The sequence below is a fragment of the Ixodes scapularis genome, unplaced genomic scaffold (assembly GCF_016920785.2).
Source record: "Ixodes scapularis isolate PalLabHiFi unplaced genomic scaffold, ASM1692078v2 PGA_scaffold2__306_contigs__length_199485367, whole genome shotgun sequence".
Classification (NCBI taxonomy): Eukaryota; Metazoa; Arthropoda; class Arachnida; order Ixodida; family Ixodidae; genus Ixodes; species Ixodes scapularis.
The window spans coordinates 180641824-180668472 of NW_024609857.1; the positions used below are offsets into that span (position 1 = coordinate 180641824).

The window sequence follows — 26649 nt, forward strand, 5'->3', positions numbered from 1 at the left end:
AAAGTAAGGCCTGCCTTTTCTCAAGCCACCTGACCCTCATCGGGTCAAGGTGGCTAGGAGCACGCTACGAAGGCTGACATCCTCTACTGATGCAATTTCTCTCGTTATTTTTCTTTTATCTGTAGTTTTTATATTTCGACTCCTTATGGCCTAAAAGTACCAAAAAATAGTGCTGACCAGAGTTTAAGGGTGGAAGTTCTACCTACTGCTAGCAAATATTTTGACGACGGGCAACATGTATTTAGCTTTTCATGAATTTCAGGTAAAAAATTTGCGAATAGTCGCTTTAAGGGGTATTCACACGAGGGAGAAATTCCGGGGATTTCTCCACGGCACGCGCGTCCCGCGACGAAAACGTCAGGCTTTGCGATGTGCAAAAGCCTCGCGTTTTCGTCTTGTGATGCGCTCGCGCCGGGAGAAATCCCTGGGATCATTCCCTCCTGTGAATACCCGTTTACACACGAAATTTGATGTAAACCGCGATCGATAACGTTCTTTTGAAGGAATTTTTTTTTATTTCAATTCTTTTTTGATAAATTCTTTTTAGGCATGGGATTCTACACCCCGCATACTCGACGAAGCAGTATATTGCAGAGTGTACGAGAAGGATAATGATCTCGAACTAATCTGACAACTAAAGAATGCAGTGTCGTAAAATCATTATTCATTAGCCGTGTTCCAAATCTTACTGGAACGTACACAAGTTACTCCGGCTGGTCAGGTCAGCCGACACAGAAGTAAGCGCGAGATGCATGCGCGTCCAAACTGTCTGATCCGACGTGCGAGCTGAGGGAACGGCGTTCGGAGGCGATGGTTTTCGCTGTATCGGTGCGTCGGACGGGGGCCCCGTCCGGCACCGGAATGAGACCAACTTGACAAATATTCACCGCGCTGCTGTCTAATTTTCGGAGGGCCACAGCCAATGGCAGCACGGATGGCGCGAAGGTCATGTTGTCACGTGACTTTCGAACTGATCCGGAGAGGAGGTGCTATCGGGGAGGCAAACGTAACAGTTCCTCACGCGAATCGTGGAAGTGAAGAAAACGGACGTCGTCGAGTTTTCCCGCGCGAACAGAGTGAACTGCTGATTTCGCGCGCCATAGCAAGCCGGCCTGCTAGGACCGATTAAGACCGTCGAAACACGAATATACTCCGTTTCACCTTACGGTGGACAGCAGCGGACGCTACCTGCACTTGTACGGTCGCCCACTACTACGCCCGCTCCAGTTGCACCCATCGTTGAGTCACGTTCCGGTCAGCCGCAGTGTGGCATGCTCGCACGTTACTGTTGACGACGTCGCAGCGAGAAGGAACGAGGGTGGTCACGAGCATCAAGATACAGCTTCGAGGAGTCCCAACGCCATCTATCTAGTAGCCCAAACCGCCGCAAGGACCAGCATCACGGTTGCAACAGAGGTGCGGAGCCTCGCTACCACGGGTGACAATAAAAAAATTTCGTAGACCGCCTTTCCCCCTCCGCTAAGCCGTCCGCAAAGAAGGTGCAACTCCTGCGCTTGCGCGTCGATGGCTTTGACTCCAATGTCCAATGTTCAGGGTATCGTAGCGGATTGCGGAGAGCGTAGCGGGACGGCAAAAACGATCTACAAAATCTCCACAATCTCTTTCGCCGTATCGTCGCCGCATATATTTGTCGATGCCTCCTGCATCTACCCTTCTAGTGAGGCTTCAAACAAAAAAATAAATTGCGTAGTTCCCGCAGACGAAACTGCCGCAGTAGGTCGTCCAAACAATCCTCCCATTGCAGGGTACTACATGAACGTTCTCATCGACGATCACCCATTTTTCACACTCATTGACGCAGGAGTAGCTGTCTGCGTTATGAAAGAAGACATCTGCAAACAATTCCGTAAAGTGCGCACACCAGCACAGGGCCTTCTTCAGGGAGCGGACACCGACATTATTCACCCTTTTTCGGTGTGTACTGCTCGCGTTTCTAACACAGACGCCATCTATCACGTCCAGTTTGTCGTTCCACCGACCTGCACAGCTCAGGTAACACTCGAGTGCGCTATTCTTCAGCCTAACCAAGCCTTAATTGATTGTGGTCTTTCTGAACTACACCTCTCCAGCGAAAGTTTCGATAATACGAACACTAATCATACATCTAAATTATGTATCACTTATGATGTCGAACTACTCCCAAATGCATCAGCCCTCGCTGAAGTATTTCCGTCCACAAATATTGCTAGAGATGTTCCTTTTGAAGCCACAGACTAGCTCTACTACAAAATATATAAATTCTTCCTCACGCCGTAGCCACTATCGAAAATGGAGCCGGTTGGGTAGCTGTTGATAATATTGACCCACACGTTGTAGTTCTTCCAAAAGGGCAGTCACTCGGATTAGTAGACAAAGTGCGTTTACCAGACACACCTAATAACGCACCAAAATTACCTGTGCAACTCGCGGGCGAACCCACTAATTCATCAAACTCGTTGCTAGTAAAGTCCATATCCTCCACGCTGGAGGCCAACCAACCGGAACGGTTTCTCTTTATCCTGTCCAGTTTCCGCAATGTTTTCGATATCTCCCCTACAACATTTGGACAGTGCTCCCAAACCAAGCATCGCATATCCACATGCACATAAAATATTATTCGCCATAGACCATATCGAGTCTCCTTATCAAAACGAAGAACAATTGGAACTCATTAAGCAGAAATACTGTCGCAAGGTGTAATTCGACCATCTTCAAATGGTGAGTTATCACCAGTCATCCTAGTTAAGTACAAAAACAGAATTTCGCGCTTTTATGTAGATTATAAACTTTTAAAAAAAATTACAAAAAAAAACAAAAAAACGTCGGTTCCAAGTCCCGCACAGATGACGCTTTGGATACATTGGCCATTTCCTCTTTCTTTTCGCCTTTGAATCTGCGTTCTGGTTATTTGCAGATACCGGTGGCCAAACACGACAATCCAAAGACTGCTTTTACAACACCAGATGGTTTATATGAATTTAACCTAATGCTTTTCGAGGTCTGTAACACACCGAATATTTTTGGACGTATGATTGGCGTTGTCCTAAGAGGTCTTAAGTGGTAAACTTGTTTATGTTACTTGGACGACAATGAAATGTTTTCAAAATAGCTTCCACGATTACCTCAACCGACTTTCAGAAGTTATTTCATGTCTCCAAAATGCCAGTCACAAGCTCAAGAATAAAAAATCTCGAGTTGCTGCTGAGGAAGTAAAGGTTCTCGGTGACAATGTCAGTTCAATAGGAATCAGCCCCGATGAAGAAAAATTCGAACAATGGCCGACTTCCCCCAAACTTCCCCCAAACCCAAGCATTAAGCAACTTCTAGGTTTTATAGGCTTTTGCTCATACTTCCGTCGTTTTGCTCGCGAATTCGCCAAAGTCGCCACCCCTCCATCAAATATTTAAAAAAAGACATGTTGTTTCAATAATCCAATCAATGTCAGCATACGTTTACTCTATTTCAGTCCATCCTGATAACTCCGCCAATTCGACGTCAGTTTAACCCTTCTGCTACCATAATTATTCATAGTGATGCAAGCGGCTTTGGCATTGGCGCTATGCTATTACAAATATCAAAGAGCGTCCAGACGAACAAGTTATTTCTTATGAAAGCCGGTTGTTGACCAAACCTGAGTGAAACTCTTCGACCACGGAGCTTAGAGCTCTTGCCGTAGTCTGGGCGATTGGCGAACCCTGACGATACCTTCATCGAAAACACTTTGAAGCGGTCACCGACCACGATTGTTTTGCTGCTGGCTCACATTCCTTAAAGACCTAACCGGACGCCTTGGACGATGGGCTCTTAAACTCCAGGAGAGTGATTTTTATATAGTCTACAAAGTGGTCGAAAACATCAAGACGCTGATGCCCTCTCTCAATATCCACTTCCTCTTCAGATTACTACAGTAGCACCTGACACAAAAACCACACGCTCAATCACTCCTATGGCACGTGAGACTTTGCCCTCCGAGCGGCGTGCAGATTTGTTGATAAATCAGATAATTTCCCCCTTGAATGGCACCATTAATCTGTCAAATAATCGACGTTTTATTAATAAAAGTAAACAATTTTCTGTTATTGACGGAATGTGGTTTCGTCAAAATTATGATACAAGGAAAGCGTTGGCTTCTTGTCGTCTGTCAACACCTCCGACAAGAAATATTAGATCATCTGCATGATGATGCCACGCCGGCACCCCCTCGAGGATTCCTAAAAACCTACAAGGAGTTCGACATCGGTTATTTTGACCTGGAATCTATAAGAAATATTCAAGTACGTCAGGACTTCGATGCTGGCAACCTCTGCCAGCATCGAAAGCGTCCACGTCGTCACCTCATGACTCTCGAAACCATAGCTCCACCTCATTTACCATTCGACATTGTGGGAGTTGACCTCTTCGGACCCTTCCCGTATCCACGCACCAGAACAACTAGATAATTATGGCAGTTGACAATCTAACACGCTACGTTGAAACAACGGCCCTTCCCAACGCCACAGCACCCGAAATTGCTGCGTTCCTGCTTAATCAGGAGGTTCTCCGTCGAGGAGCTCCACATACCCCCATAAGTGATCGTGGATGGTACTTTTTGTCTTCCACTGTGGAAGGGTTACGCAGTGTCTGGAACTTCAAATATCGTGTCACGACTGTGTATCACTCTCAGGCAAATGGGCTGACCAAGCGATTCCATCATACATTAGCCTATATGATATCAATGTACATGTCAGGAACTTACATCAACTGGGATAGCATACTACCCTTCATAACTTTCGCATGCAACACCGTACGTAAGAGCACCATGGGATTTTCTCCTTTCCACCTTGCCTATGGACACGAAGCATCTTGTACACTGGATTACATCTTTCCCTCAAAACAGCCGTATTATTTAGACGTACTTTTGTCTGACGCTGTTGCCCCCCTTCAAGAATGCCGCCGGCTAGCCCTCTTTCGCAAATGAGAGCAAAAGCAGCAATTACAAATACGCTACGACTAAGTTCATCGCGAGGTCAACTACTCCCCTGGAGTCGAATTACTCGCCGCTTTTCTCCTGTGCAGGGCTGGTTTATGCCAAAGGTTTCTACTGCGCTACATAGGACCCTACCGCGTCGTCCGACAGACGTCACCTGTCAGCTACCTCGTCCAGCTCCTCAACCCAAAAACTGACGCCCAAACCCGCGATCTAGCCGTCGTCCACGTCTCAAGAATGAAAGCCCACAACCGCCATGGAAGTGGCCAGGTTGGCCTTTTTCCAGAAAAGGGGGGGGGGGGGGGGGGGAGGGGGCATATGTTAGGCCATAGCCTCCTCTATAGTGACAAAGCCTGCCAGATCGTCAGAGCCGCGGCCGCGACAATGAAAAGGTAGAGCGGCAGACAATAGGCATGTAACGGGCCCCCGACTGCGGCAAGACGACGAAACACACTTGTACCGAGCGATCGAATATCCGCTCGGGCCTTTCGCGTGCCTCGGGCTGCCACTTCTTTTCTCGACGGGTTTGAAAGCAATGTTTCGAATCCTCGCCGCTGCAAAATCTGTGCGCTGACTACAGTCTTCCCTGTAACTTCTCTGTGCTACCAGATCTCTCGCTCCAAATCTGCGACATTGCACTCTATGGCTCTGTCATCGGACTGGCAGGCTTTGTGAGTATAAAGGAGGCTTTGGATCAACAAGGTAGAGGGGCTTAGAGTGATAAACCGGAAGTTCGGAAGTGGCACCTTCCCGGCTACCGCCATGTTTTACGCAAATGTGACCACTCGTCACGTAACCTACCATGAGCCGTGACGTCACCGGTAAGATGGCAGCGTCCAGAGCTGGCGTATAAGAGTTTGTTCGGTGCGCGGTAGCCGCGATGTGCACCTGCTTTCCGACGACTTCGGGCTTCTTCGTGCTCGCTGACGCAGGTATAATGGGAAAATATGAAGGAATGAAACTTTATACCTTTTTTTTGCGCAAGATCGCTCTGGATCATCTGGATATTAACACCTATGAGACAGCATCAGCCGTATCGCCGGACCGGTGCTCGGATTCCCGGATGTGTTCGAGGATCGATAGAACTTTGAGTGCTTTTATCATGAAATTTTTGCATTCTCTTAGCTTTGTTTGAAAGTTGGAATGTCTGAGAATCGACGCGAAATGTATGCGTCAGACGTAGAACCCATGGAAATTTGCTTCAGCCCTAGGCGACTGCATAATCGCCGCAACTTTTAGCGAGAAAGCTCGTGAGAAAGTTGAAAAATGTTAACTACCATCCCTTTCAATCTCTTCAATTGACTTTTTTTTTTAAAGTGTAAGCCGCCTATACTTTGTTTCACCATAACTTGGAAAAGGGCAACTGCCACAGCCCTTCAACCCAATCGGAGAGACGGAGTGAAGATGTGTGACAAATCTGTGCAGATGAGCACTGTGATATGTTGTCATGTGCCTCTCTCCAACGTACCTACTGACTGACCGACAGTAGCCTTCGCTGCTTGCCAAATTGTGATGGAACGGATTACAGTAACTACTACTTTAATTCCTCAAGGCCTTCATACTTTGGACATTTGTTCGACAAGAATGTTATGTCAGCCATCACTGTGAACTTGGCTCAGCGCCTATTGGACTCGAATGCTGCATTAGCGTTCGACGTGAAGTGTGCTCTATACCGTGTGCTCTATACAGAAAAAAAAATGGTGACAGATGTGTTGCTTGATAGGGTTTTGCAAACGGTCTAATCTGTCATACATATAGAAAGTGTCCTGCAATGTAACAATGGATCCATACTATTAAACTAGATGCTCAAAGGTGTGTTTGTTTTTGCACTCAACAATTTGCAGCAATAATTATTTGTTACAAGTGTAATATTTATTTTCGGTAGCTGGGCCCGTTTTGTGCTCATTAATGTCCGTGTGCTTTGATGTTATCATGTGTGTAGCTTTAGGTATCTTCTCTGCAATGCCTAAAGAGGCCCTTAGAGGAAACAAATTAATAAGCAACATTTCCACGTCACTGGAGTTGGTTTTCGGATGCGCCACATCATAGGCGTAGACTACGGGGGGGGGGGGGGCATCGGGTCTCACCAGAGGGGTCGTAGCCCCCCCTACCCCCCCCCCCCCCCCCCGGTTCATAATTTTTACCCAGACGCTGCTTACGTGGATTAGTGCTTTAAAAGCACAGGGGCCTGGGTTCTACCCCCTACAACTTCGCAGCTCGCACAAGCGTTTTGTTTTTCAGTTTTGTGCTCGCTAGCGCATGCGCCGTGGTACCGGCGAAGAACACACGGCTACGCTTGCACGGTGGTTGACATTGACACAAAGCGACGGACACATGGCGATATACATACGTTGTAAAATGTGCTCCCTAAATTAAACTATTGATAATTGCCGGTGTAAGAACAATTGCACGGAAAAAACACACCGCCCCCCCCCCCCCCCCGGAGAACTTCTTAGCCTGCCCTCCCCCCCCCCCCTCCAGGGAAAATGGAAAGTCTACGCCGCTGCGCCACATGTTGGACAAGTGGGACAAGTGCAGCCCAATGCAACGATCTGCCAGTCTGGTATGTCCCATCAATTCATGTTGAGGGGTCAGAGATGCGGGTGTCCTCAAAATGTCTAGCACGTGCGGTGAACATATTTCTTTGTGTAGAGACTCTGAAGGCGTAAAGGCGAGCGTAAATATGTTTATCTGATTGGTGTATCAAATATGCTTATTTTTACTTAATTGCACAATTATTGATTCTTAGAAAATGGTTCCAAGACGAGTTCTTTCTGCGACAGTCTCGTGTCAGGCATTCAGTCGTAGTACCCGTGCTCCTTGTTGTCGGACGACGCTCCTGGGACGTCGGTGTTCAGTTTAGTCGAGTGGCAACTTTGACCGACAGATTCCGTCTTGTAATCATACGTCATGTGCGGTCACTGACATTTGAGGCACTGATGCTGCAGAGCTGGCTTCTAGTCCGCAAATTTTCCTGGCAGTTCTGTGCGTCAATGCAGCAAGCTCGGGCATGTAGTGCTTACGTGGCTGTGCCTTTTGCTGTAGTGTTGACTTGATGCCTGGCAACAGGCAACAGCGTTTGTTTGCTATCCATGCCATTTCACATCCATTTCGTAATGGCGATTTTTTCTGCATCCCGCGACCACTGCAACTTGTGTAAGTCCTGTGTGGCAAAGTGAAGTCGGGCGATGCTTGGTATTCACTTTTGAGAACAACCAACCATTCCATTTCTTCAAGTCACTCAGCGGCATTTTCCGTCAAATTGGAAATTGTGTGCTTCATTGCGTGGACACAGATAGTTGGTCTCAGCAAATTATTAGGTATTGTCCTTGGACGATAACCAAGACCAAATTAACTGTCCTTGCATTGCCGCTCACCTGCTTTGTCGTGCTTACGTCCCGTCGGGGTGATGGGGATCAAGAGCTTCGGGGTAATGTTAGCACCAGGGGCAAAGGCAGCCGAAGTTAATCCTCAATGTCCCGCGGACGCTCCTCGAGACGTGGTCGAAGGTCGTTGGGCACAAACTCATGCAGGCCTATTCATTGATACGGGCAGCTCCAGTAGATATGGTCGGCCTCATGCAGTGGTAGCAGAGTGGTTTTCGATCGACCATTCGCAGCACCTCCGCTTTCCTCGGTGTACTTTCTCCAGCGAGAACTTACACTGGTTCTTTCCGATGTCGGGAATGCTTCGGCGTTGGTGGGTTTCGTTGAATTGGCGTTGAATACAAACGGGTAGCCGGTGGTGGACGTCGTGACTTTCTGGCATAAGTCGTCCTCGGTTCGTCAGATGCCGCGTTGCTCGAAGAAGTGTTCAGTTGAAATGCCTGTCGAACGTGTTCCGAAATAATCTCGGCAATCAAAATAAAAGCTGGGCAACTGATGGCAGAAAGTAGCTTCCTGATCTCCCCCGGACAACAATTCGGATAATGTTGCGGATGCCTGGGAGTCTGGCGTCAGAGTTGCAGCTGGATCACTCGAGCGTCGAGACGCTGGGAATCGTTGATAGTGACAGGCTCGGGCCTGCAATGTACATTTACTGTTGGAAGCCTTGGTGATATGAACTTGTCGACTGTTGTCGTGGGGTTGCGGACAAGGCTGCGGAAGGTGCTGTCCCTCATATGAGGGGCATGGGATTCTTAGCCTCTCGTCTTCTGTAGCACCAGGGTCGGCGTGGGTGCTTGATCAGGTGCAAAACATCCTGCACGAAGGCAGCGACGCCCTTGTTGGGGCCATGTCCTGGACAGAATCAGAAATTCGGCTCGCTCTCGTCAATGTTGGCTGATGAACGTGCACTTCAGCTAGGTCTTGCAAACTTCCCATGATGTTGAGGAGGATACATGATTATCAAACCGGTGCCTGACAGATACTTTCACGAGAAGTATGGGTTCTGCAGGAGCTGGTTGTCTCTCCACCCACTGTGGCGGGCAACACTGTCATATTGTTCAATCCAGCCCTCGACGTCTAAGCTAAGCCTCCTCAGCACACACAAATGCTGGCGTGATTGTGAGCGCCGCCAAGCGGAGGCTTTCGCATGTTACAATCTTGCGTTTCGGAGTGGCGGAGGACTGGCCAGGTGCCCGACAACCCTCGTGACGTATTCATTTTGGCCCTCTTAGTCCGCGGTGAGCTTCGCCATTATTTATCATCTTAAAGAGGAGGAGGATTGCGACTACCAAGGGAACTCGGAAGATGAAAGTGAGGACGAGTCGTCAATCTTGCACATAGTAACGAAAAGGTGTTTCGGTCTAGAACCGCACAAACTATCCGACAGACCGACCGTCCGCCCGACAAAATCTCAAAGGGGTCGGGGTCGCCAAGAAATGACTTGCGTTTGATAATAATTGGCCAACTTGGAGGTATGCGCTATTTAAGTGTTTTATTAACAGCCTGCTCCCTTACCAGTTTGCTTAGCTTTTGGTGCGGTTCGCTGAGCTTTTCTGCTCTTATAAAAAAATAAATACTCGACACAACCCCTGGTAGCAACCGAATATTCTTGGTAAGAAGACCCAGACACCTGAACACAGTGGGTCAGCTTTCATAGTTCAGATTGCGAAAATGAACACGGTACACACAGTCAGTATTCACCGCCATCCGAGAGACGACGGACGAGCGAGACGGATCCAGACGCTTCCGAATTTCTCATCGTTCGGAAACCCATGGGTCGACGTCTCGCTGTTCAGTTCACTGTTACCGCAGGGCTCTGCCGCGCTGTAGAGCGGCATTTTGCACGCAGTTAGGATGCATAATTACGGAAACAACTCGGTGGTTCCAAAATAATCGCGACCGAGCGAAGCAACGCGATTGCATCATGGCGTTCACGGCTACAGTATCTATATGATTATGGTGTCCTGCCGGTGGTGGCGCCACTGCGTTAGGAACAATTAACCACCGAATTAACAGGTGCAAACGGGAAATCGCTTTGTTCGCTTTTAAAATCCCTTTTCTTGGGTTTATGAACAAGAGAGAGATGTTGCTCAGGTGGTGATGTGACGTGCCATTTACCCAAGTAATAAAATTAGGCCACAAATATGTTTCCGAACCACTTTAAACCGATTAAAATTTATGCTGTTCGCTGTAGAAGGTGGAAGCTTCTATCGATAGTGAGAGGTTTTAGGAATAGCACAACTGCAAACAGAAGTAATATTGCATGCAGGCATGTGTGTATATGGAAGATTACAATTTCTACCCGTTCTCAATCCAGAGAAACAAATATTAGAAAGAGATGAACGGTGTTTGTATTCCCGTTTCAAATAGTTCTATAAAAATAATTTGTATAACTTTATGATGAAAATTTGGGAATACAAAATAATCTGTTCACGAAAGCTTTGTGACTTTGTGTATGCCTTCTTTGATCAAACAAGCCTTACCTTTCATCTCCAGTCGGTACGCCTTGACAAAGTCGAAGACAGGATTACTGAAAGTAGTTGCTGCGTTATTGCACGCTCTATATATATATGCTCAAAAAGGCGCACCTACCTTGTTAGCAAATAAACTACATCACTATTATTAAAGAAACTTTGATTATTTGCCCATTCCCTGAACAGTGCAAGCGTGAGGTGAGCATCGAGAGATCTTCCCCTGCTTTCCGTTGTGTTTTTAAATCTCTCGAATTTCGATTCCACTTCAGTCTATTAATAAAAAAAAATTAGAATCAGTTATAATATTGAATATAATTATAATTCGTAGAAAAACTAAAATTTATTTTACAATCAGAAGTAACAACAGTAAAACAGTAAAAGAAATTGAGATAAAGACGTTCCTTTAACTACCAACAGAGAAGTTCCAAGAAGCTAGGATTTTATTGTGCCTGATATAAACGTTTCAGACAGAATTAAAATTAGTTTGTCAAAGAGCGATCTAAAAACTTTAAAAAATCCTTCCTCTTGTTTTGTAGTCTGGTTTGTCACAACCAATATGTGTAACTGCGTACTTTTAACCGAAAAGTGCGACCTCAGGCAGCAGTCGTTGTTCATCTGCTTTCATGCCGTCTCCTTCATCTGTCCACGAATTGTCAATTTAAAATATTGTTTTTTGAGCAAACAGTTGTGATAAAACGCTCTCTTCCTTTGGACATACCTGTGCTATTTTCCGTTTATCTAGTACTCTCAGAAACAATCACTTTAGGGCTTTTTGCACTTATCCATGCATCTTATAACATACCCCGCTTCTTTCCACTGCCTATATATCGTGTTGTACAGGCAGTTGTTTGAAACTGACAGCTCCTCTTAAATGTAGAGGGTGCTTCATGGCTGGCTTGTTGAGACGAAATGCCTCCTTTTTCTAAAAACTCGCAATAAATAGAGTGATATGATTGCCTTTAGAAATTTGGTAGCACGCATTGGAGCAGCCAAAGGTCCAGTGTGGGGCAGCAAAAAGTACTCTTGAAGCACAGGAACACACTTATTTTTATTCATATAGCAATAAAGGATGTATGTTAAGATTCGTCTGTTGGCCTATCCAACTAAATATATGCCTTCCAACTTCTGCGCAAGTTTCGTTAGCATCAACTGCACTGCAGGTTTGATTCCCTCGAACACTAAATTAGGCGTTTAGCTGCACGTACAAACATTATGAATTGCAACAATATGCTGATTGATAAAGTAGAGTATGAACTGATGTGAATGCTTATTTTAGGTAAAAAATGAAGTGTAATCCAAAAAATTATATTCCACGGAAATGATGTTAAACTAATCTTGATCACATAAATTGATGTTTCATTTAATGTCTAATTATTGTAGTAAAACTGAAATTCCTAACCCAATCTGCACATTAACAAAATATTTTGTCATATATAGTTATGAACATAAATTACATTTTGAATGTAGAACACATGATGTCAATAATCGGCGTATGGACGATAATTGTGCCTTCTTAGAAGAATCTATCCAAACTCTTCAAGGTTATTCCCAAGTTTCCTTTCACTCCTTGATAAAAATTAGTTTTAATTTGTTTTATTAACTGTACCTCGAACACCTAATATATATAACGGTGAGGGCAAAACAAGAGAGTTCAAATAAAATAAATCATATAGAGAAGTTTCCATACATTTTCTCGCTAATATCCTTGCCAAATCTTGAATTAAGAAAAAGAACATATCGTCAGAATATCGCAGTCTATCATAAATAATCGTAGGGGTTTTATTAAAACATTTTTACTGCAACCACGGCTGCTACAAAGCACTCAACAAGTTCTATATTTAAAGCGCAGCTCTTAAGCGCCCGTTTACGGCTTGAGCGGCGTCGCCGTCCGTGTCGGCGTAACCGCGTGGTTCATAATGGGACATTTCCCAAGATGCAACGCGCGGGGAGGAGAAGGAGGAGGGGGAGGGGCGGGTAGGAGAGGGAGAAGAGGAGAAGGGGAAAGAGGAGGAGGGAGGAGAGGAGGAGCTTGAATTATGAGGGGAGGAGGAGGATGAGGAGGAGAAAGAGGAGCGAGGAGAAGAGGAGGAGTAGGAGGGAAGATGAGGAGATGAGGAGGAGGGAGGAGGGGCATACCCTCCCTTCAGCACCCTTTAATCCTCCTCCTCAGGAGCTGCGCTCTAATTCGGCATTGCAGGGTGTTGTAAACGTCTCATTTTTTAATATATCTGACATCCGTGGTTTCACGCTCAGTGTGCCATATACTTGTTAGCGATTATAACAGTAATTGCATAATAACAATATCTGAACAAAACTTCCAATACCGACTGGCACATTCAAATAAACTCTCAGGATTTTGTTTGGTAAAAGTTCGTACTCATGTTTCTAATTTTTTTTGAACCAATTTGGATGCAACTTGCATTGCGAAATACGTTTATACTTACAGTGAGATTCACAACTTTTATTAAGACGAGCTTGACGTTGGAGCACCTCAAGTCCGTGAAATATAGGTTTACCTGGAGTAAAGATTGAGATATTTAATATATATCTGTAGACAATTAGTTCGGGTGAGTGACGGTGAATGGTCGTCGATCAAAAACTTCACTTAAAGGTGACACATGAGAGTGATGTACTTGTTTATTGTTTGAAACGATTGAAACCGATGGCTGGACATTGCCCTCAGAATTCGAAACTCGGCAATGCAGTATTTGTAAAATAAAAAAAAAAAACAATTTCCAAATGTGGAATCTGAAGTTCCCACGCGATCCGCGCTAGTGGAATGACGTCAAATTTCGGGGGCTCCTGAGAGTCGAGTTTTTTTCGTGCCTCCGCTCTGAAACGTGTCTCCGCGACGCGAAGCGAGGAGAGAAGGGCGCCGGCGTCGCGGGAACTACCGTACCGGAAAACCGGTTTCCTGCGTGAGTGCCGTGCTGCCTATTCCTTCAAGCAGACGACGGTATCCCGGCGGTGTCAACCGAAACTACAATACTATAGATAGGATTCGGCTAAAAGCAATTCAGTGTCAGGGGTGCAGTCCACCACAACTAAACGGGCTCGGACTCGTGAGTCGTGAAGGTCAACAATTAATGTCGTTAAAAGTATGCAACTCCTGGTATTTGTCTGAGTATCGTATTCGCAAGTTCCAATAATAGAGCGCAGTCTTTCAAGGAAGTTTCTCACATTTGTTTAATCCTCTTGTCGCGCCGAGAACAACTTTATAGTGTCTCAGAAACTGTATGCCTGAGCCAGGGTGTAAATCATCTGGAACGTGGTCGACCCAAATTAAGCTATTAAAAACTCTTCTTGTCGATATCGGCGGTTATCTTTGCGACACCCAAGGAAGCTTGGAACAATATCTAGAAGAGCTGTCACTCCTCCTCCTTGAAGTCCGACGTCCCACGACCATGGAGGCGGTGAGCTGTGGTGTCACCCATACTTAGGTCGGCGCAGCTGCTGCTGCTGTTCCTCAGTGGTCCTAGGTCCTTGTCGCCAACGTTGTAACCTTGTCAGAAGCACAAACAATTTATTTAAGATAAAGCTGCTTTCAACGATGTCCGGCCGTCAGGATATTCGTCGAGCCAACGCTCAAGCCCAAGAGACGAGAGTCTGTTCGCAGGCCGATGATCCCCAAGGTGATGATCTCAGCTATTTCGTACAGTTTGAATATATAATCAAACGCATCGAAACAGAAATATTAATCATTTGTTCACCGATTACAGTTATTTTGAACAAATGTGTTATTATTTGAACTCTAAACCACTGCAGAGTTTCGTAGTATCCAATATGCCCATAGAAGCTAAGGCATTGAAAAATATGTGATCAATTGATATATCTGTTACATTTATTTATTTATATATCTATTCATTTATACTGTTTACTTGTTCGCGGTTGTTACAGAAGTGTTGATGTATACAAACAGCTACAAAACAAAGACAAACAACTTCCAAACACGCTGCGTGACTAAAAAACTACGACTGCAGTGAAGGAACAGATAATTACAGAAGAGAAACAAATAAAACCTATACAACTGGCGAAAAATTTCCGACACTTCTCAACGCACCACACACTCAGCAACAAACAACTGCCGATGGCATGAGCGTGATACCCAAACGTTTATAAAATTCCATATGAACCGCCTGCCAAACCGAAAACGCAAGTGTAAAAACTAGTGTCTGACAGAATGGTCGCCACCACAATTAGATTAAATAAAATGATCGGCTAATTAGCCGATTATTTGGCTAATTAGAAAATATTTGGGAATTAAGTTGGCTAAAGCTAGCTAACTTAAAATACATATTTGGCAGGTGCATTTTTGAAGCACTTCTACATTGTCGTTATTGAGTCTCTGTTTCGGTATAGTGTTTCAATTTCATATTATTTTAGGGGGCGATGAGCACTTATAAGAAACGTTGTTTGCTTTTTCGAGTAGAATTTGGCTGGAAAGGCTGCTTCTGAAAAACCTAAATAAGCGGGCTTTTATATAGTGATTTGTATAGATATTAAACATGTTATTTTGAGCATCCAAAAAATTATAAACAATATTTTTTTCGTAAATCAAAAAGAAACATTTTTTTTGTATTTAAGCATATATAATATTCATATTTTTTTACGTAACCATACACTTTTCGTCAATGTAAAGATAGAATAAATAAAGCCTATCAAAAATTGCTTCGAGCGAAACTTTCTCCTGAAATTGTGGAGTAAGAAAGTAAAGTTGTAAGATCACAGTTGTTTACCCTTTTCCCCGTTTTTTTTTTCCTCAGGACTGTGCGTATTGTTCTGCCTTGTGATGCCGTCTTTTGCTCTTTTTTTCTTGGTCCCTGCTTAAATTTGTTTTCTTTTGCTTGAATAAGCTATTTCGATGATGAATGAGCATATTATACTGATGTTACTCATACTGAAATTGTCACCTACTGCGCCGAGCCATATACACAAGCCCTTGAGGTTTACACCGGCTCATCATTGTACTTTTTGAAAATGTGTGTATTTGAAATAAAACTATTATATTCAATTCTATGCAAGCAAAAAATATTTAAATTTAGGAAAAAAAAAAAAAACACAAGCCAGGTCTCTGTGTCTGGTATTCGGCCTCCCCGATCAGAAACTACCCCTGACAAGCAATTGGGTGAATAAAATAAGATTCGTGAATATTTTTCTTGCATTTAGTATACAAAAAAAAAACTAAAACTTCACCAAGAACAGCCTGGCGAATTGCGAAATTATCATGAGAAAACAACAGGGAGGAAAGAAAAAAAAAACCGTACTTAACTAGATGAAACTACATATGTCCAAAGCTCTGTTAGAATTCAATTAAACTAGGCCTCCGAATCCTGTCGCCTTGACGAGATAAAAGTACCCTTATTTAGAAATCACTTTCATTCAATCAACTTAGTGGTAGTACAGCTGTCTGTTCCATCACCCAGGTTGACTTGTGGTGCTAGTTTATGTAAAAGGTGCCTATAATTGTACGGCAGGAAAAGGTGTGCATTTCGGATTATATCAGTACGCTGCTTGGAAGCGAACGAATTAATATCGAAAGAAAAGTTGTATTTGTACAGAGGTAAGGCGGTTATTTGAGAAAAAGAATACCAACCTTCTTTATTTTCTGTTGCGATCTTACCTTACGGTACTATTCCTTACCCCGTTCACAAAGAAAAGACGAGATGAGCTATATTTGAGCGAAACATATTTACAGCATCTTTATAGCTTCGAAAGCTTAGGCAAAAACCGGCGAGTGAAATGAAGAAAAGCTGACTATTGCTTCTTATGAAGTACAGTGTGTAACTTAATTACGTGTTCTGTGTTTTATTTTTTGTATGCACAAACTCGTGTTCAGTCATCGGGCTCCCAGGTTCACAATTTGTTCCAGTTCATTATGATCATCGCTTTATGTCGGTGTTAGGTAGCACATAACTATTCAATATTTCTTCATTTTCTCGCATGCAACTTACCGTTTGCACAAATGTTTCCAAGTATAAAAGCCGATTGAAACCAGAATCACATTCTTCTTTATGAAATGACGAATCGACTACCATGGTTATTCCCATGTAGTGGCGAACCGCTGAAAATGAGGAAAGTAAAATATCGCAAAAATTAAAATGACCGGAAATTAGCTCTTATTCGTCAGTTTTTAAATAAATACTACAACAAAATTTAAGCGCTTATTTCTTGGTCTATATGTGTTCACGGGAGCAGTATCAGATTGGGTACAGCAATTTCTTATTCAAAACTGCAAGAAAAATAATTTTAAAACGAAGTGAGTGATTAGCGAATTGCACTTGGTAGATGTCGCTAAAGCCTCGTTTGTCATGCCCGTCTAGGAACTTTGACAGGTGGTGACGATGCCTGTCTTGCCTAAACTACGCATGCCTTGAACGTGACATCATCCCGTCAGCTCTCTTTTTATCACGGAGGAAGAAGGAAAGGGTGTTCGCTCCTTTCACCGGGGCTCTCTTTTTTGTGTGCCAGACTTGCCCAGCGTCGCTATCGTCCCTTTACAAGATTATAAAAGATAACCCGTTACCAAAAATTTGTACAAAAGCCGCCTTGCGGTCATTTGCCCGATCGCTGAAGTGTTTCGGTCGCTTCGGTGGCTGGAACGGCTAGGGTTTTCTGTCGAAGTTTGCCTCGCCACAGCTTTCCTCGTCCCGAGACAATCTACATCACGACTGTGCCGAATGTTACGTTCTGTCCACTGGCAGCTCGCGGGGCGCTTGCCATAGTGGGCCAGATAAACCAAAAAATTCAGCTATCAGGCTCAAAATAAAAACGTGCGATTGTCATCTACGGATACTGTGGATCACAATCAGCAAATTGCTGTACTCGACGGGTATGATTCATATTTCGTTGAAGTATCCATTTAAAGTAAATATAGAGTAAATAAGCGTTCTGGAAAATAACATTTCTATGCACAATATAGCTCAGACTTTCTTACAGATACTTAGTTCTGTCTTCCTGCCATATTCCGTTTTAGTAGGCTTTGTTAATGAGAAGTTATTTTTCTCTCACTACTTAAAGTGGTGCAAGTCAAACTCAAACGCACATGAAGTGCAGCTTCTAAATGCGTGAATGTGCTACGAGACATCCGAAAAGTAACTTCAAGGAATTGTGAAACAACGTTCCAGGTGTTTCAAAACAGTCACTCTAATTAACCCTCAATATTCATCGAACCCACAAGAGAAATTTATTTTTCTGTCGGTCGATTGACTTTTAAAATCAAACAAATATTAAATCCTAATTCGCGTTCCTTCTTAAATAAACAGGCATTTGATAAACCTCAAGGATTGTGTTTTAAAATGCCGATAGACGTAAAAGTTTTTTTTTAATTACTGAGGATTTGTAAAGTGAGCCGTCAATGTGGCTTTTTGTCTAGTTTTGTGGTTTTTAGGCATTGCTTTTCCTACAATAGTTTGCATTATTTATATGTTTTAGTACTTTGCCTCAACCTTTATAGTGTCTAGAGCATTTCCGGCAAGGAAATATAGTACATTTTGTTGAATAGAACTCCACAGACTCGCAGTAACATGTCCATATAACAAAAATAAAATACGAGTTGTCGAAAGCAAATTCTACTAATCAGTACTAAGCAGAAAGCACACTAACAAAATATTTGACGTTATGCTATATTCCGCAGGAAACTGCAGCTTAGTCGTGTTTTGTGAATATAGAACTAATTGAAAACCAGTATTATTTAAACACCCCGAGATTGCAGGTAACGATACACACACTCAAAAATCTCAAAACAAAACTGTCCTGTTCATTCAAGCTGACTCTCACCGGGGGTATAGCCGGCATGGTTTGTGAACAGTCGGCGTTCTATGACACCGGGGCATATCATTCTATTTATTGAATGCTTGAACTATAAACCTACGGAAAATGTCTGGGCTATAAGAAGGTCTTGCCGCTCGCAGTAGTGTCCAGAAAATGTCAAGAATTGTTTCACATGTAAATTTGTCTGTCTGTTACCAGCCACAATTTCAATATTTTTTGAAAAAAAATATTATTATTTGTTTATTCTTAGAATAAGGGGGATTGGTGTCCGCATGTGCTGGTGCACTGCAGCCCGGAGCACGTGCAGCGAAAGCTTGCGGTGCAGATCCTAGAAATCCTGGGCTCAATCCCCACCCCGACACTCTTTGACCTCTACGATCTCTACGAGCATCGTACCAGTGTGCGGTCAAGTTGCACTACTGTTTGATGAACGTTAAAACACTTCGCCTAGCAGTGGTACTGCACTGGCTAAATTTCTAATTTCTTTTAGTCATCTCTGAACTCTTAACCCCAGCAATACATTACGAATTGCGCTCTTCTAGAGAGGGTGCGCTACTGACCTTATTGTTTAAGAAACTTGATGTACTTCGTAATAGCTAGAGATTACACAGAAATAATTAAAGTATTATTCCGTTCTTCGGCAAAGGTCACAGCTTAACTCTTATCTGAAAAACATTTGGAACACATTGCGTCTCGACGCGGTCCTGTTACCGCAATTAAGAGGCTTGCGCTCTGAATTCGCTATCGCGGAAGGTAAGACATTTGCCGGAAGACCTGAACTTATTAAGCTACATTTGATTCACAGCCTAGATTGCGATTAACTGAGTGTGCACATGTTATCCATAAACAATTGTCCGCGACATACCACTTCGGTGAAAAGACAAAAATTACCATTTTTTCAAGTAACCCGAGTTATCTTGATGAAGAAATATATTTAACTACACCAAATATTTACTTAAAACTTGGAAAGGCATCCCGAACTTAGTGTTTTAAAGATCGATGCTGTCTGACACTGCCCTGAACATGAATTTCGAAAATTTGTTTTGAATTGTACTAAAGAACTCAAGGAACATGACTGCCAATGAGTTGAAGTCTTCTGGATTCTAACAGTTGCTAAGGCTAAACTCTGTGTTGCGAATATGCGGAAAATAACTGACGAAGTTCTTCCAATGGCATGGTGACTGGGGGAATTACAAAAACACTGTGCTGATGCCATTCGAAGAGTAAACGCCACCGGGTAAGATTCGTCACGTTTTTCGTTCCATGTAGTTTCGCCTTCATGATACGTTTTGACGACGAGCAACAGATTTCTTTATAGAATATACTCGAGAAATCCAATTGTTTATTGAAATAATTAGCGTATTTTACATTATTGCCTGCTAATCATAATTGAAAGCTCATAATCGGATGTCCGTTGATGTTGATTACGTTGTAGTGAAAGAATCATTATCTGACGTGCGCGAAACATTTTATACATAAAATCAAAGATAAATTTATCCCGGAAATGTTTTGCATCAATGGGTGAAAATCAAAACTCAGGAGATCAGATTGATTGTATTACGCTGTCATATTCTTTTTAAATTGGTTTTTGTCCGTCAGAATACAAACTGCATAATAATATTGGTACTAAGCATGAAAATTCTGATTTTATTCGGCAAAACAAGACTCTGGCAACGAAACGACTGATTATTATGCCGTTCTCGCTTTGGTTACACGTTTATTCTCTGCAACATCTGAATGGCTTGAATAGCTGCTCTATAGCTATAATAGTAAAAAAAGAAACCCGTAATTTACTGAGTTTAGTGCCTTTTTGCTTCATCTTGAGGAAATAAAAGTATACCACCAAAAAATCAAGATATTAACAAAGGCCTGTGCTATAACGATTTTTTATAACCTTCTCAGCTCTTCATCTAACAAGACGTGGGAACAAATGTTTCCTTTTTATTTAGGGGCAGTTGTCAACTGAAAACTGCTTTCTTTCACGCATGAAAAACGAAGGAAGAGAATCGATTGTTACAAAAATACTCATAGGCATTAAAATGTGTACTTCCATCTGCAAATTAAGTAATTTAGGCGATACCCTCCACTCTTACATTTACCATTTTTAGAAAATTTAACGTACACAATCGCTGGTAAATGGTAATGTGTTTTTTTAATAGATCTTTCGCAGACCGAAACAATAAGAAGCGCGAGTAGGTGCCAAACCATTGCAGGCAAAGTACGAAGGGGAGCCGAGGTGCAGTGAGGTTCTTCACGATTCACCCTACCCTGGAGGTTATGAAGTAGCGCTGCTTATGTCACCGAACAAGGAATCAATACGGTTTGACTTGGGAGACTATGAGCGGCTGCTGAGTGGAGGGGACAACGCGTTGGCAACAATCAAACACTTTACTAGGGAGAACAGAGGCCATTTCGTGTTCGTCCGTTTTTTTATCGTTCCCCATCTCCTGGTTTACGAGATGTAATTTCGCTCATTTGCATTAGACAAAGCGATGGCAGTGTCGGCGCTTTGTGGCTTGGCTTGAGTCTTAGGTGCCCGAGCCGCTCCGACCACCGACTTCTTTTTTCTCGCTTTCTTACAGCCTTGTCTTTCTTCGGATAAGGTGGGCGCCAGCATCCTTGACTTGAGATAGCCGGGGGATGCGGACGCAAGGAGTTACCACGGTGAAATGCCCCAACGCAGACGTAAAGGGAAAGCACACGACGTGAATGGAACCGGGTGATGGCTTAATAATTGTTTCTGGCTATCGGATGCTCTGGCGACTGTCACTTTACCAAATACTTGATTGTTTACTTGTCTGCTAAATGTGCTTTTGTCGTCACGAAATTTCCTTAGCATTACGTCTCCTAAATTGCACTAAAGCGTGTTTATGGCTCATCACATTCCTCAGCAGCTTCACAATATTTGACGTGTCCAGCAGCTTCAAATCTGCTTGATGAAATTTTGAAATACCTCCGAAGTATTTCACTCTTACACCTAATAACCGAGTTGTTTACCTGTAACCCGTGCTAAGACCAAATGTCGCGCCCAGTTCAAGGTTGGTTGTACATAAATTTAATTAGGCCAATGTTAGAATTTGTGGACTTGGTATGGGGCCCCTACACAGGAATAAACGTTGAGCAACTAAAGAGAAACCAGAAAAAAGCGTTGTATTTTGTTTATAACTGTTACAACAGGCTGGCGTTTTGTTCCTCCACTGCATAAACTGCAAAAACTTACCTCAATTTAAAACACGCAAAAAAATTATTTACCTTATGTTTCTTTCCAACAGAGCCAATGGCAATGTTAATTTTACACTCGAAAAATACATGCAATACGATACATCTAGCCTGACACGAAACTTGCGCGAGTAAACCATTATAGTGCCACATCTAACAAATTATCTTTTAAATATTAAATTTAATTTTAATTCGTTTGTTTTCTTTCATACCCTGCACTCTTCATAAATGAAATAATTTACCTCTAAGCATTATCAATCAGCTCACAACTCCTAGCTCAATCGCGGCAGTCAGAAAACAAGCAATAGTTTTGCGTTTCAGTGTCTGGAAATTCTTTGAGTGTTGCTCTAATTTTTCTTCGAAGTTAGTATGCACTTGTAACTTTGCGTTGTCATGCCAACTAAGCCCATTGATGTTAGGTTATTTCTTGTCTACATTGTACAGTGTACATGTTGTACCACGCTCATTCTTGCCTTAGACGTCATCTAGGTGTCTGGAAATATTTCTAAATACATAAATGCATAGATAAACGACCAGAAGAAGCGGAATGGCGTGTTATGGCTACGATTATAGGAACTCTTATATCGCGGTTTATCACGCATACCTTTCTCAAAACTTCCAGTCAATGAAAATAAATTGTCTGGCGCCGAGTTGGCTGGCGCATTCAACAATTACTTCAACTTAATGGCACGTGGTGATTCGTCGGCTGCTTGCCAATATGTGAGCATTCGAAATGATTTATCAGTTTCTGTAGCCGTTCGCCGAGCATGCAGTAAAATCGGTCATAAAACACCTCAATAATAGCAGCAGCACTGATATTGACAGCCTTAAATACGGCCTGCGAAGCACGGCGTTCATACTATCGCACCGATTGTCTGTGATATATTTAACTCCTGTTTAGTGATAGCCGTTTTTTCCGTCACAAAGGCAAGTAGCTAGAATTACAGTGCATTACAAAAAAGTTGATTAAAATGATCTGGACAACTACAGATTAGTTTACATTCTGCCAGTATTTTCAAATCGTTTGATAAGCTTTTGCACACGAGACTTATTGATATCAAGATCTTATCGAGATTTATCGAGATTTATTGAGAAGCGTAACTCGCTAAAAATTCACCAATTCGCTTTCCGTAGGAACAAAACAAGCAAACTGGCTTCACTTAATTGAAAAGATTATATTCGTGCACAGTTTGAAAACAAAGCTATTGTTGTTGGGGTGTTTGTAGATTTTCAAAGTCGTTTTACTTGGTAACTCATAACATTTTGCTAGAAAATTGAACTAGTATGGCATTCGGGGTCGGGTCTTTATGCTATTAAAAAATATTTATATAATCGAAAACAAGTCGGGCAAATAAATTGTATACGCATTAAGGCTGAATGTGTGCTTTGTGGTGTGCCACAGGTAGGATATTAGGGCTACTAATCTTCAACGCTTATCTGAATGGTATTGCAAATATTAGCGCAACAGCCGAATCTATTATATATACGGATGGTACTACTATATGTTTTACTGGCTATGACATTCATGGGCTCATAGATAAATGTAATGCTGCATTGAAAACACTGGGAAAATTGTCACTATCTAATTCTATGAAAGCAAATGCAATCATAAAGACAGTTGTATTCTGATAAAAAAACAAGCCCATTCCCACACGCCATTTTATAATCCTAAACTCATGCCGGATGGAGGGCATAATGCATTTCAAGTGTCTCAGTGTTTTATTTTCCTATGGCATTTCATGGGAAAATCGCGTTTAGCACTTACTAACGACAATATCTAAAATTACTGCGTAAGTTGATTGCATTAGACACATGCTTTCCACACGAATTAAGGTGCTTCTTTAAAATTCACTTTTTAGTTCGCATATAAGATATTGCCAACTGGTGTTAGGGGGGGTGCAACAACATTTTCAAATTTAGAGCATGTTTACTTAAAACAAAATAAATATATGCGGTACAGTGATAACGCGACATATGCTACACCAAGTGCGATTTTCTTTCATCGTTTCCTCGTGGTCAGAGCCTACAAACTATACAGATATCGTTTGAGTGTCCGCTATCAATAGAACAGACACAAAATGATATTAATCGCATATGTAATGTGGCCCCATTGCAAATAAAAAGCTTTCGCTATTTAGCAAGATATGAAAAAAGAACTTGACACTACCTTCACTCGACTAAACTCTGGAACATAATGCCTCTGTTATTCATTGCCCTCCCTATTAAATAGCTATCACCTTGTTAATTTTTATATATACACATGTAGGTACACTGAAATTCGCGGAATGTACGAAAGAGTGGAAAGCTAATTTTGTTTGTGCTTTTAAGATATGCTAAAATAATTTTGTTAATTTTTGTGTTCAGCTCTCTAATTACTGTCTTAATGAATTAAAATGTTACTGTTTTCGATACGTTTTTGGTGGCTTTCGTTGCTTTTGTGATTGAATTGCCTCTATTACTGTGTAATATTTTGTGTAATTTTATCTTACTTTTTACCCCAGCTTTGTACTTTAAGGGGCTGACGACAACCTTCTCGGACAACTTTTCATCTTCAGTTCCCACCATACTTACATGGTAAAGAAAGCTATTATTATTATATTATCAGGTGTCACACCCCCCCCCCCCTCTCCTAGGAAAAAAAAGAAAAAGAAATGAGAAGTTTTTTGCGTATTTTTAGGGAATGCGGTAGCATGACCCATGGGAAACAATAAATTTCCCTCTTTGGGAAACCCTAGCGCTTCACTTCTCTGTTTTGAATTTTTCTGTTGGCTTTCTCATATGCTTCCTCTATTTTTGCCGTCACTTTTTGTACTCGTTACGGTGGATGTCCGCGGACTTCGCCAAGGATCATGCTAACGTATTCCCTGAGAATAAACCAATGGTTTTGCTCATTTTTAACCCTTTCTTTGTACTCTGCCTGTCAGAGCACGTCGACCCACTCGGATATGGTCATTCGTATCACTCGTGGAAAGAACAACATCCATACAACTCGTGAAAGAAACGGACTTCATATCACTCGCGGAGGGAACCGCATCCATCGTTTTACCCACGGGACACGCACCGCAACTGCGCAAATCCAGAGCGAAGAACGTCAGAGGACGGCAAAGCGGTTAACTGAGCGCGCCCGCATTCCACCGCGCCGCGGCGCCTCTTCATCTCTGGCTTCGTCTGGCTCCGCGCCAGCAATGCGACTTTCTTTTCTAGAAAACGAAAACCATAGTTTTGACGAAAACCCGGCGGTGTCCCTAGTTTGTCAGCGCCGGGGAGATAAGGAGAGGGAAAGGAGGAGGATTACGCGCCCTGCAGTTAAACCTTCTGACCAATGCGAGCGCTGCACGTGTGAGGCTCTCCCACCTTTTTCCTTCTCTCCCCAGTGCTGACAAACTAGCGACATCGACGGCTGTTCGTCAAACGAGCGTTCCAATGCTAACGAATTAAAAAATAAGTTTGTGTCGATACAGCGTAAGGTCGGTCCGCGTTTGGGCTACGGCGACCCTGATTTATGCTGCAGATGAGAAATATATCCAGCGCAGTACCACTGATACCGAAAAGAATTCCTGGAGAAGGGAAACAAGGAGGACAAACGACAAAGCATGAATCTCTAAACATAGCTTGGTGACTGGTGCGTAATCGAAAAAATCTGCCCGGTTAAGGTATCGAACCCAGGACCTCTCCATGTCCAGTGGAGCGCTCTCAAAACTGAGCTAACCAGGGGTTAGACGTCAGTGGAGCAAACAGGTTTTTTCAGCTGCCACCAGTCTAACACCAAAAAGAGGGAAAGGCTTGCATTTTAAGGTTATGATTATAAATCAATTAAATGCAAAGGCGCAAGCGATAGCTGGACAAGAATAACGAAAGCAATCCCTGGAGAAGCTGAACAAGGACGACAGAGGACAAACACAACACAAGTTGGGAGAGCGCTTCGGAAATGAAGAGTTCCCGGGTTCGATACACGGACCAGGCAGATACTTTCGGTCGCGCACCAGCCGCCTAGTTGTGTTTAACGGTTTGTGTTCGCCCTTTGTCCTCCTTGTTCCCCTTCTCCAAGGATTGTTTTCGCGTTTCTTGTCCAGCTCGCTTGCACCTTTGTATTTAATTGAATTATAACCACTGATAGCCCGGAGCTTTTAACGTGCATCCCGCACTAGTCATGCACAAACACACGCCGGCCCGATGCTTGCCCAAGTCGTTATGGGAAATAGTAGTCCTTAAATGTGTACCAAGGTAGTGCAGCGCAAGTACTCGCTTCCCGTGCTGCTAGCTGCGGTGCGCTAACACGCTTGGCGCTCGATTGTCTGGAATGGCTCGTAGCATCAGCTACGATCTGTCGCTCGCTGAAGCGAGTAGATATTTAAACCAAGAAAAAATAATATTTTTCAGTGTTTCTTTTGCGAAACAATACTTTAAAAAAAACGAAGAACAAAAAAAAATATCGACGACTGTCAGTGTGTTTGTTGGTTTGTTTCGCGATTGCATAAAAACTGTAGCCGCTATTGGAGTTGCGAAGCGACGCGAAGGCCGAAACTTGAGCAACTGGCGAATGGACGCCGATCTCCCGGAGCTTTGGACGCCTGCCTGGGGAGGATATATATTTCTTTCTGATTTGTTTTCCAGCTGCGGTATCCCGCCCGTTTTTTTTTCAGTTTTTTTTTTTTTTTTTTTGTGTGTTTTTGCCACCGTTTTACTCTCCTCTTTCTTTCTTGACTTCAATTCCGTCATTCGAGGAGGTAGTTTGCGAGTACGCGGTGGGGCGCGAGTGTCGCGGTGTCACTGTGTGCTGGCCGATTGACTTCAAATGTGAGTACTGGACTTTGGTAGAGTTTTCTAGCGTTTG

The 26649-nt window shown here is 43.1% G+C and overlaps 1 protein-coding gene across 1 annotated transcript in view; it reads right to left on the minus strand.

Annotated features, from left to right (window-relative positions):
• Window positions 1-26649, minus strand: part of LOC115326025 — a 55315-nt gene that overhangs the window by 24385 nt on the left and 4281 nt on the right. The window contains exons 3-6 of the mRNA XM_029986755.2: window positions 16778-16887; window positions 13271-13342; window positions 10945-11096; window positions 10836-10882 (exon numbers count right to left, since the gene is read on the minus strand). Coding sequence (XP_029842615.2) covers window positions 10836-10882; window positions 10945-11096; window positions 13271-13342; window positions 16778-16887 — 381 coding nt within the window. The remainder of the gene's footprint in view (window positions 1-10835; window positions 10883-10944; window positions 11097-13270; window positions 13343-16777; window positions 16888-26649) is intronic.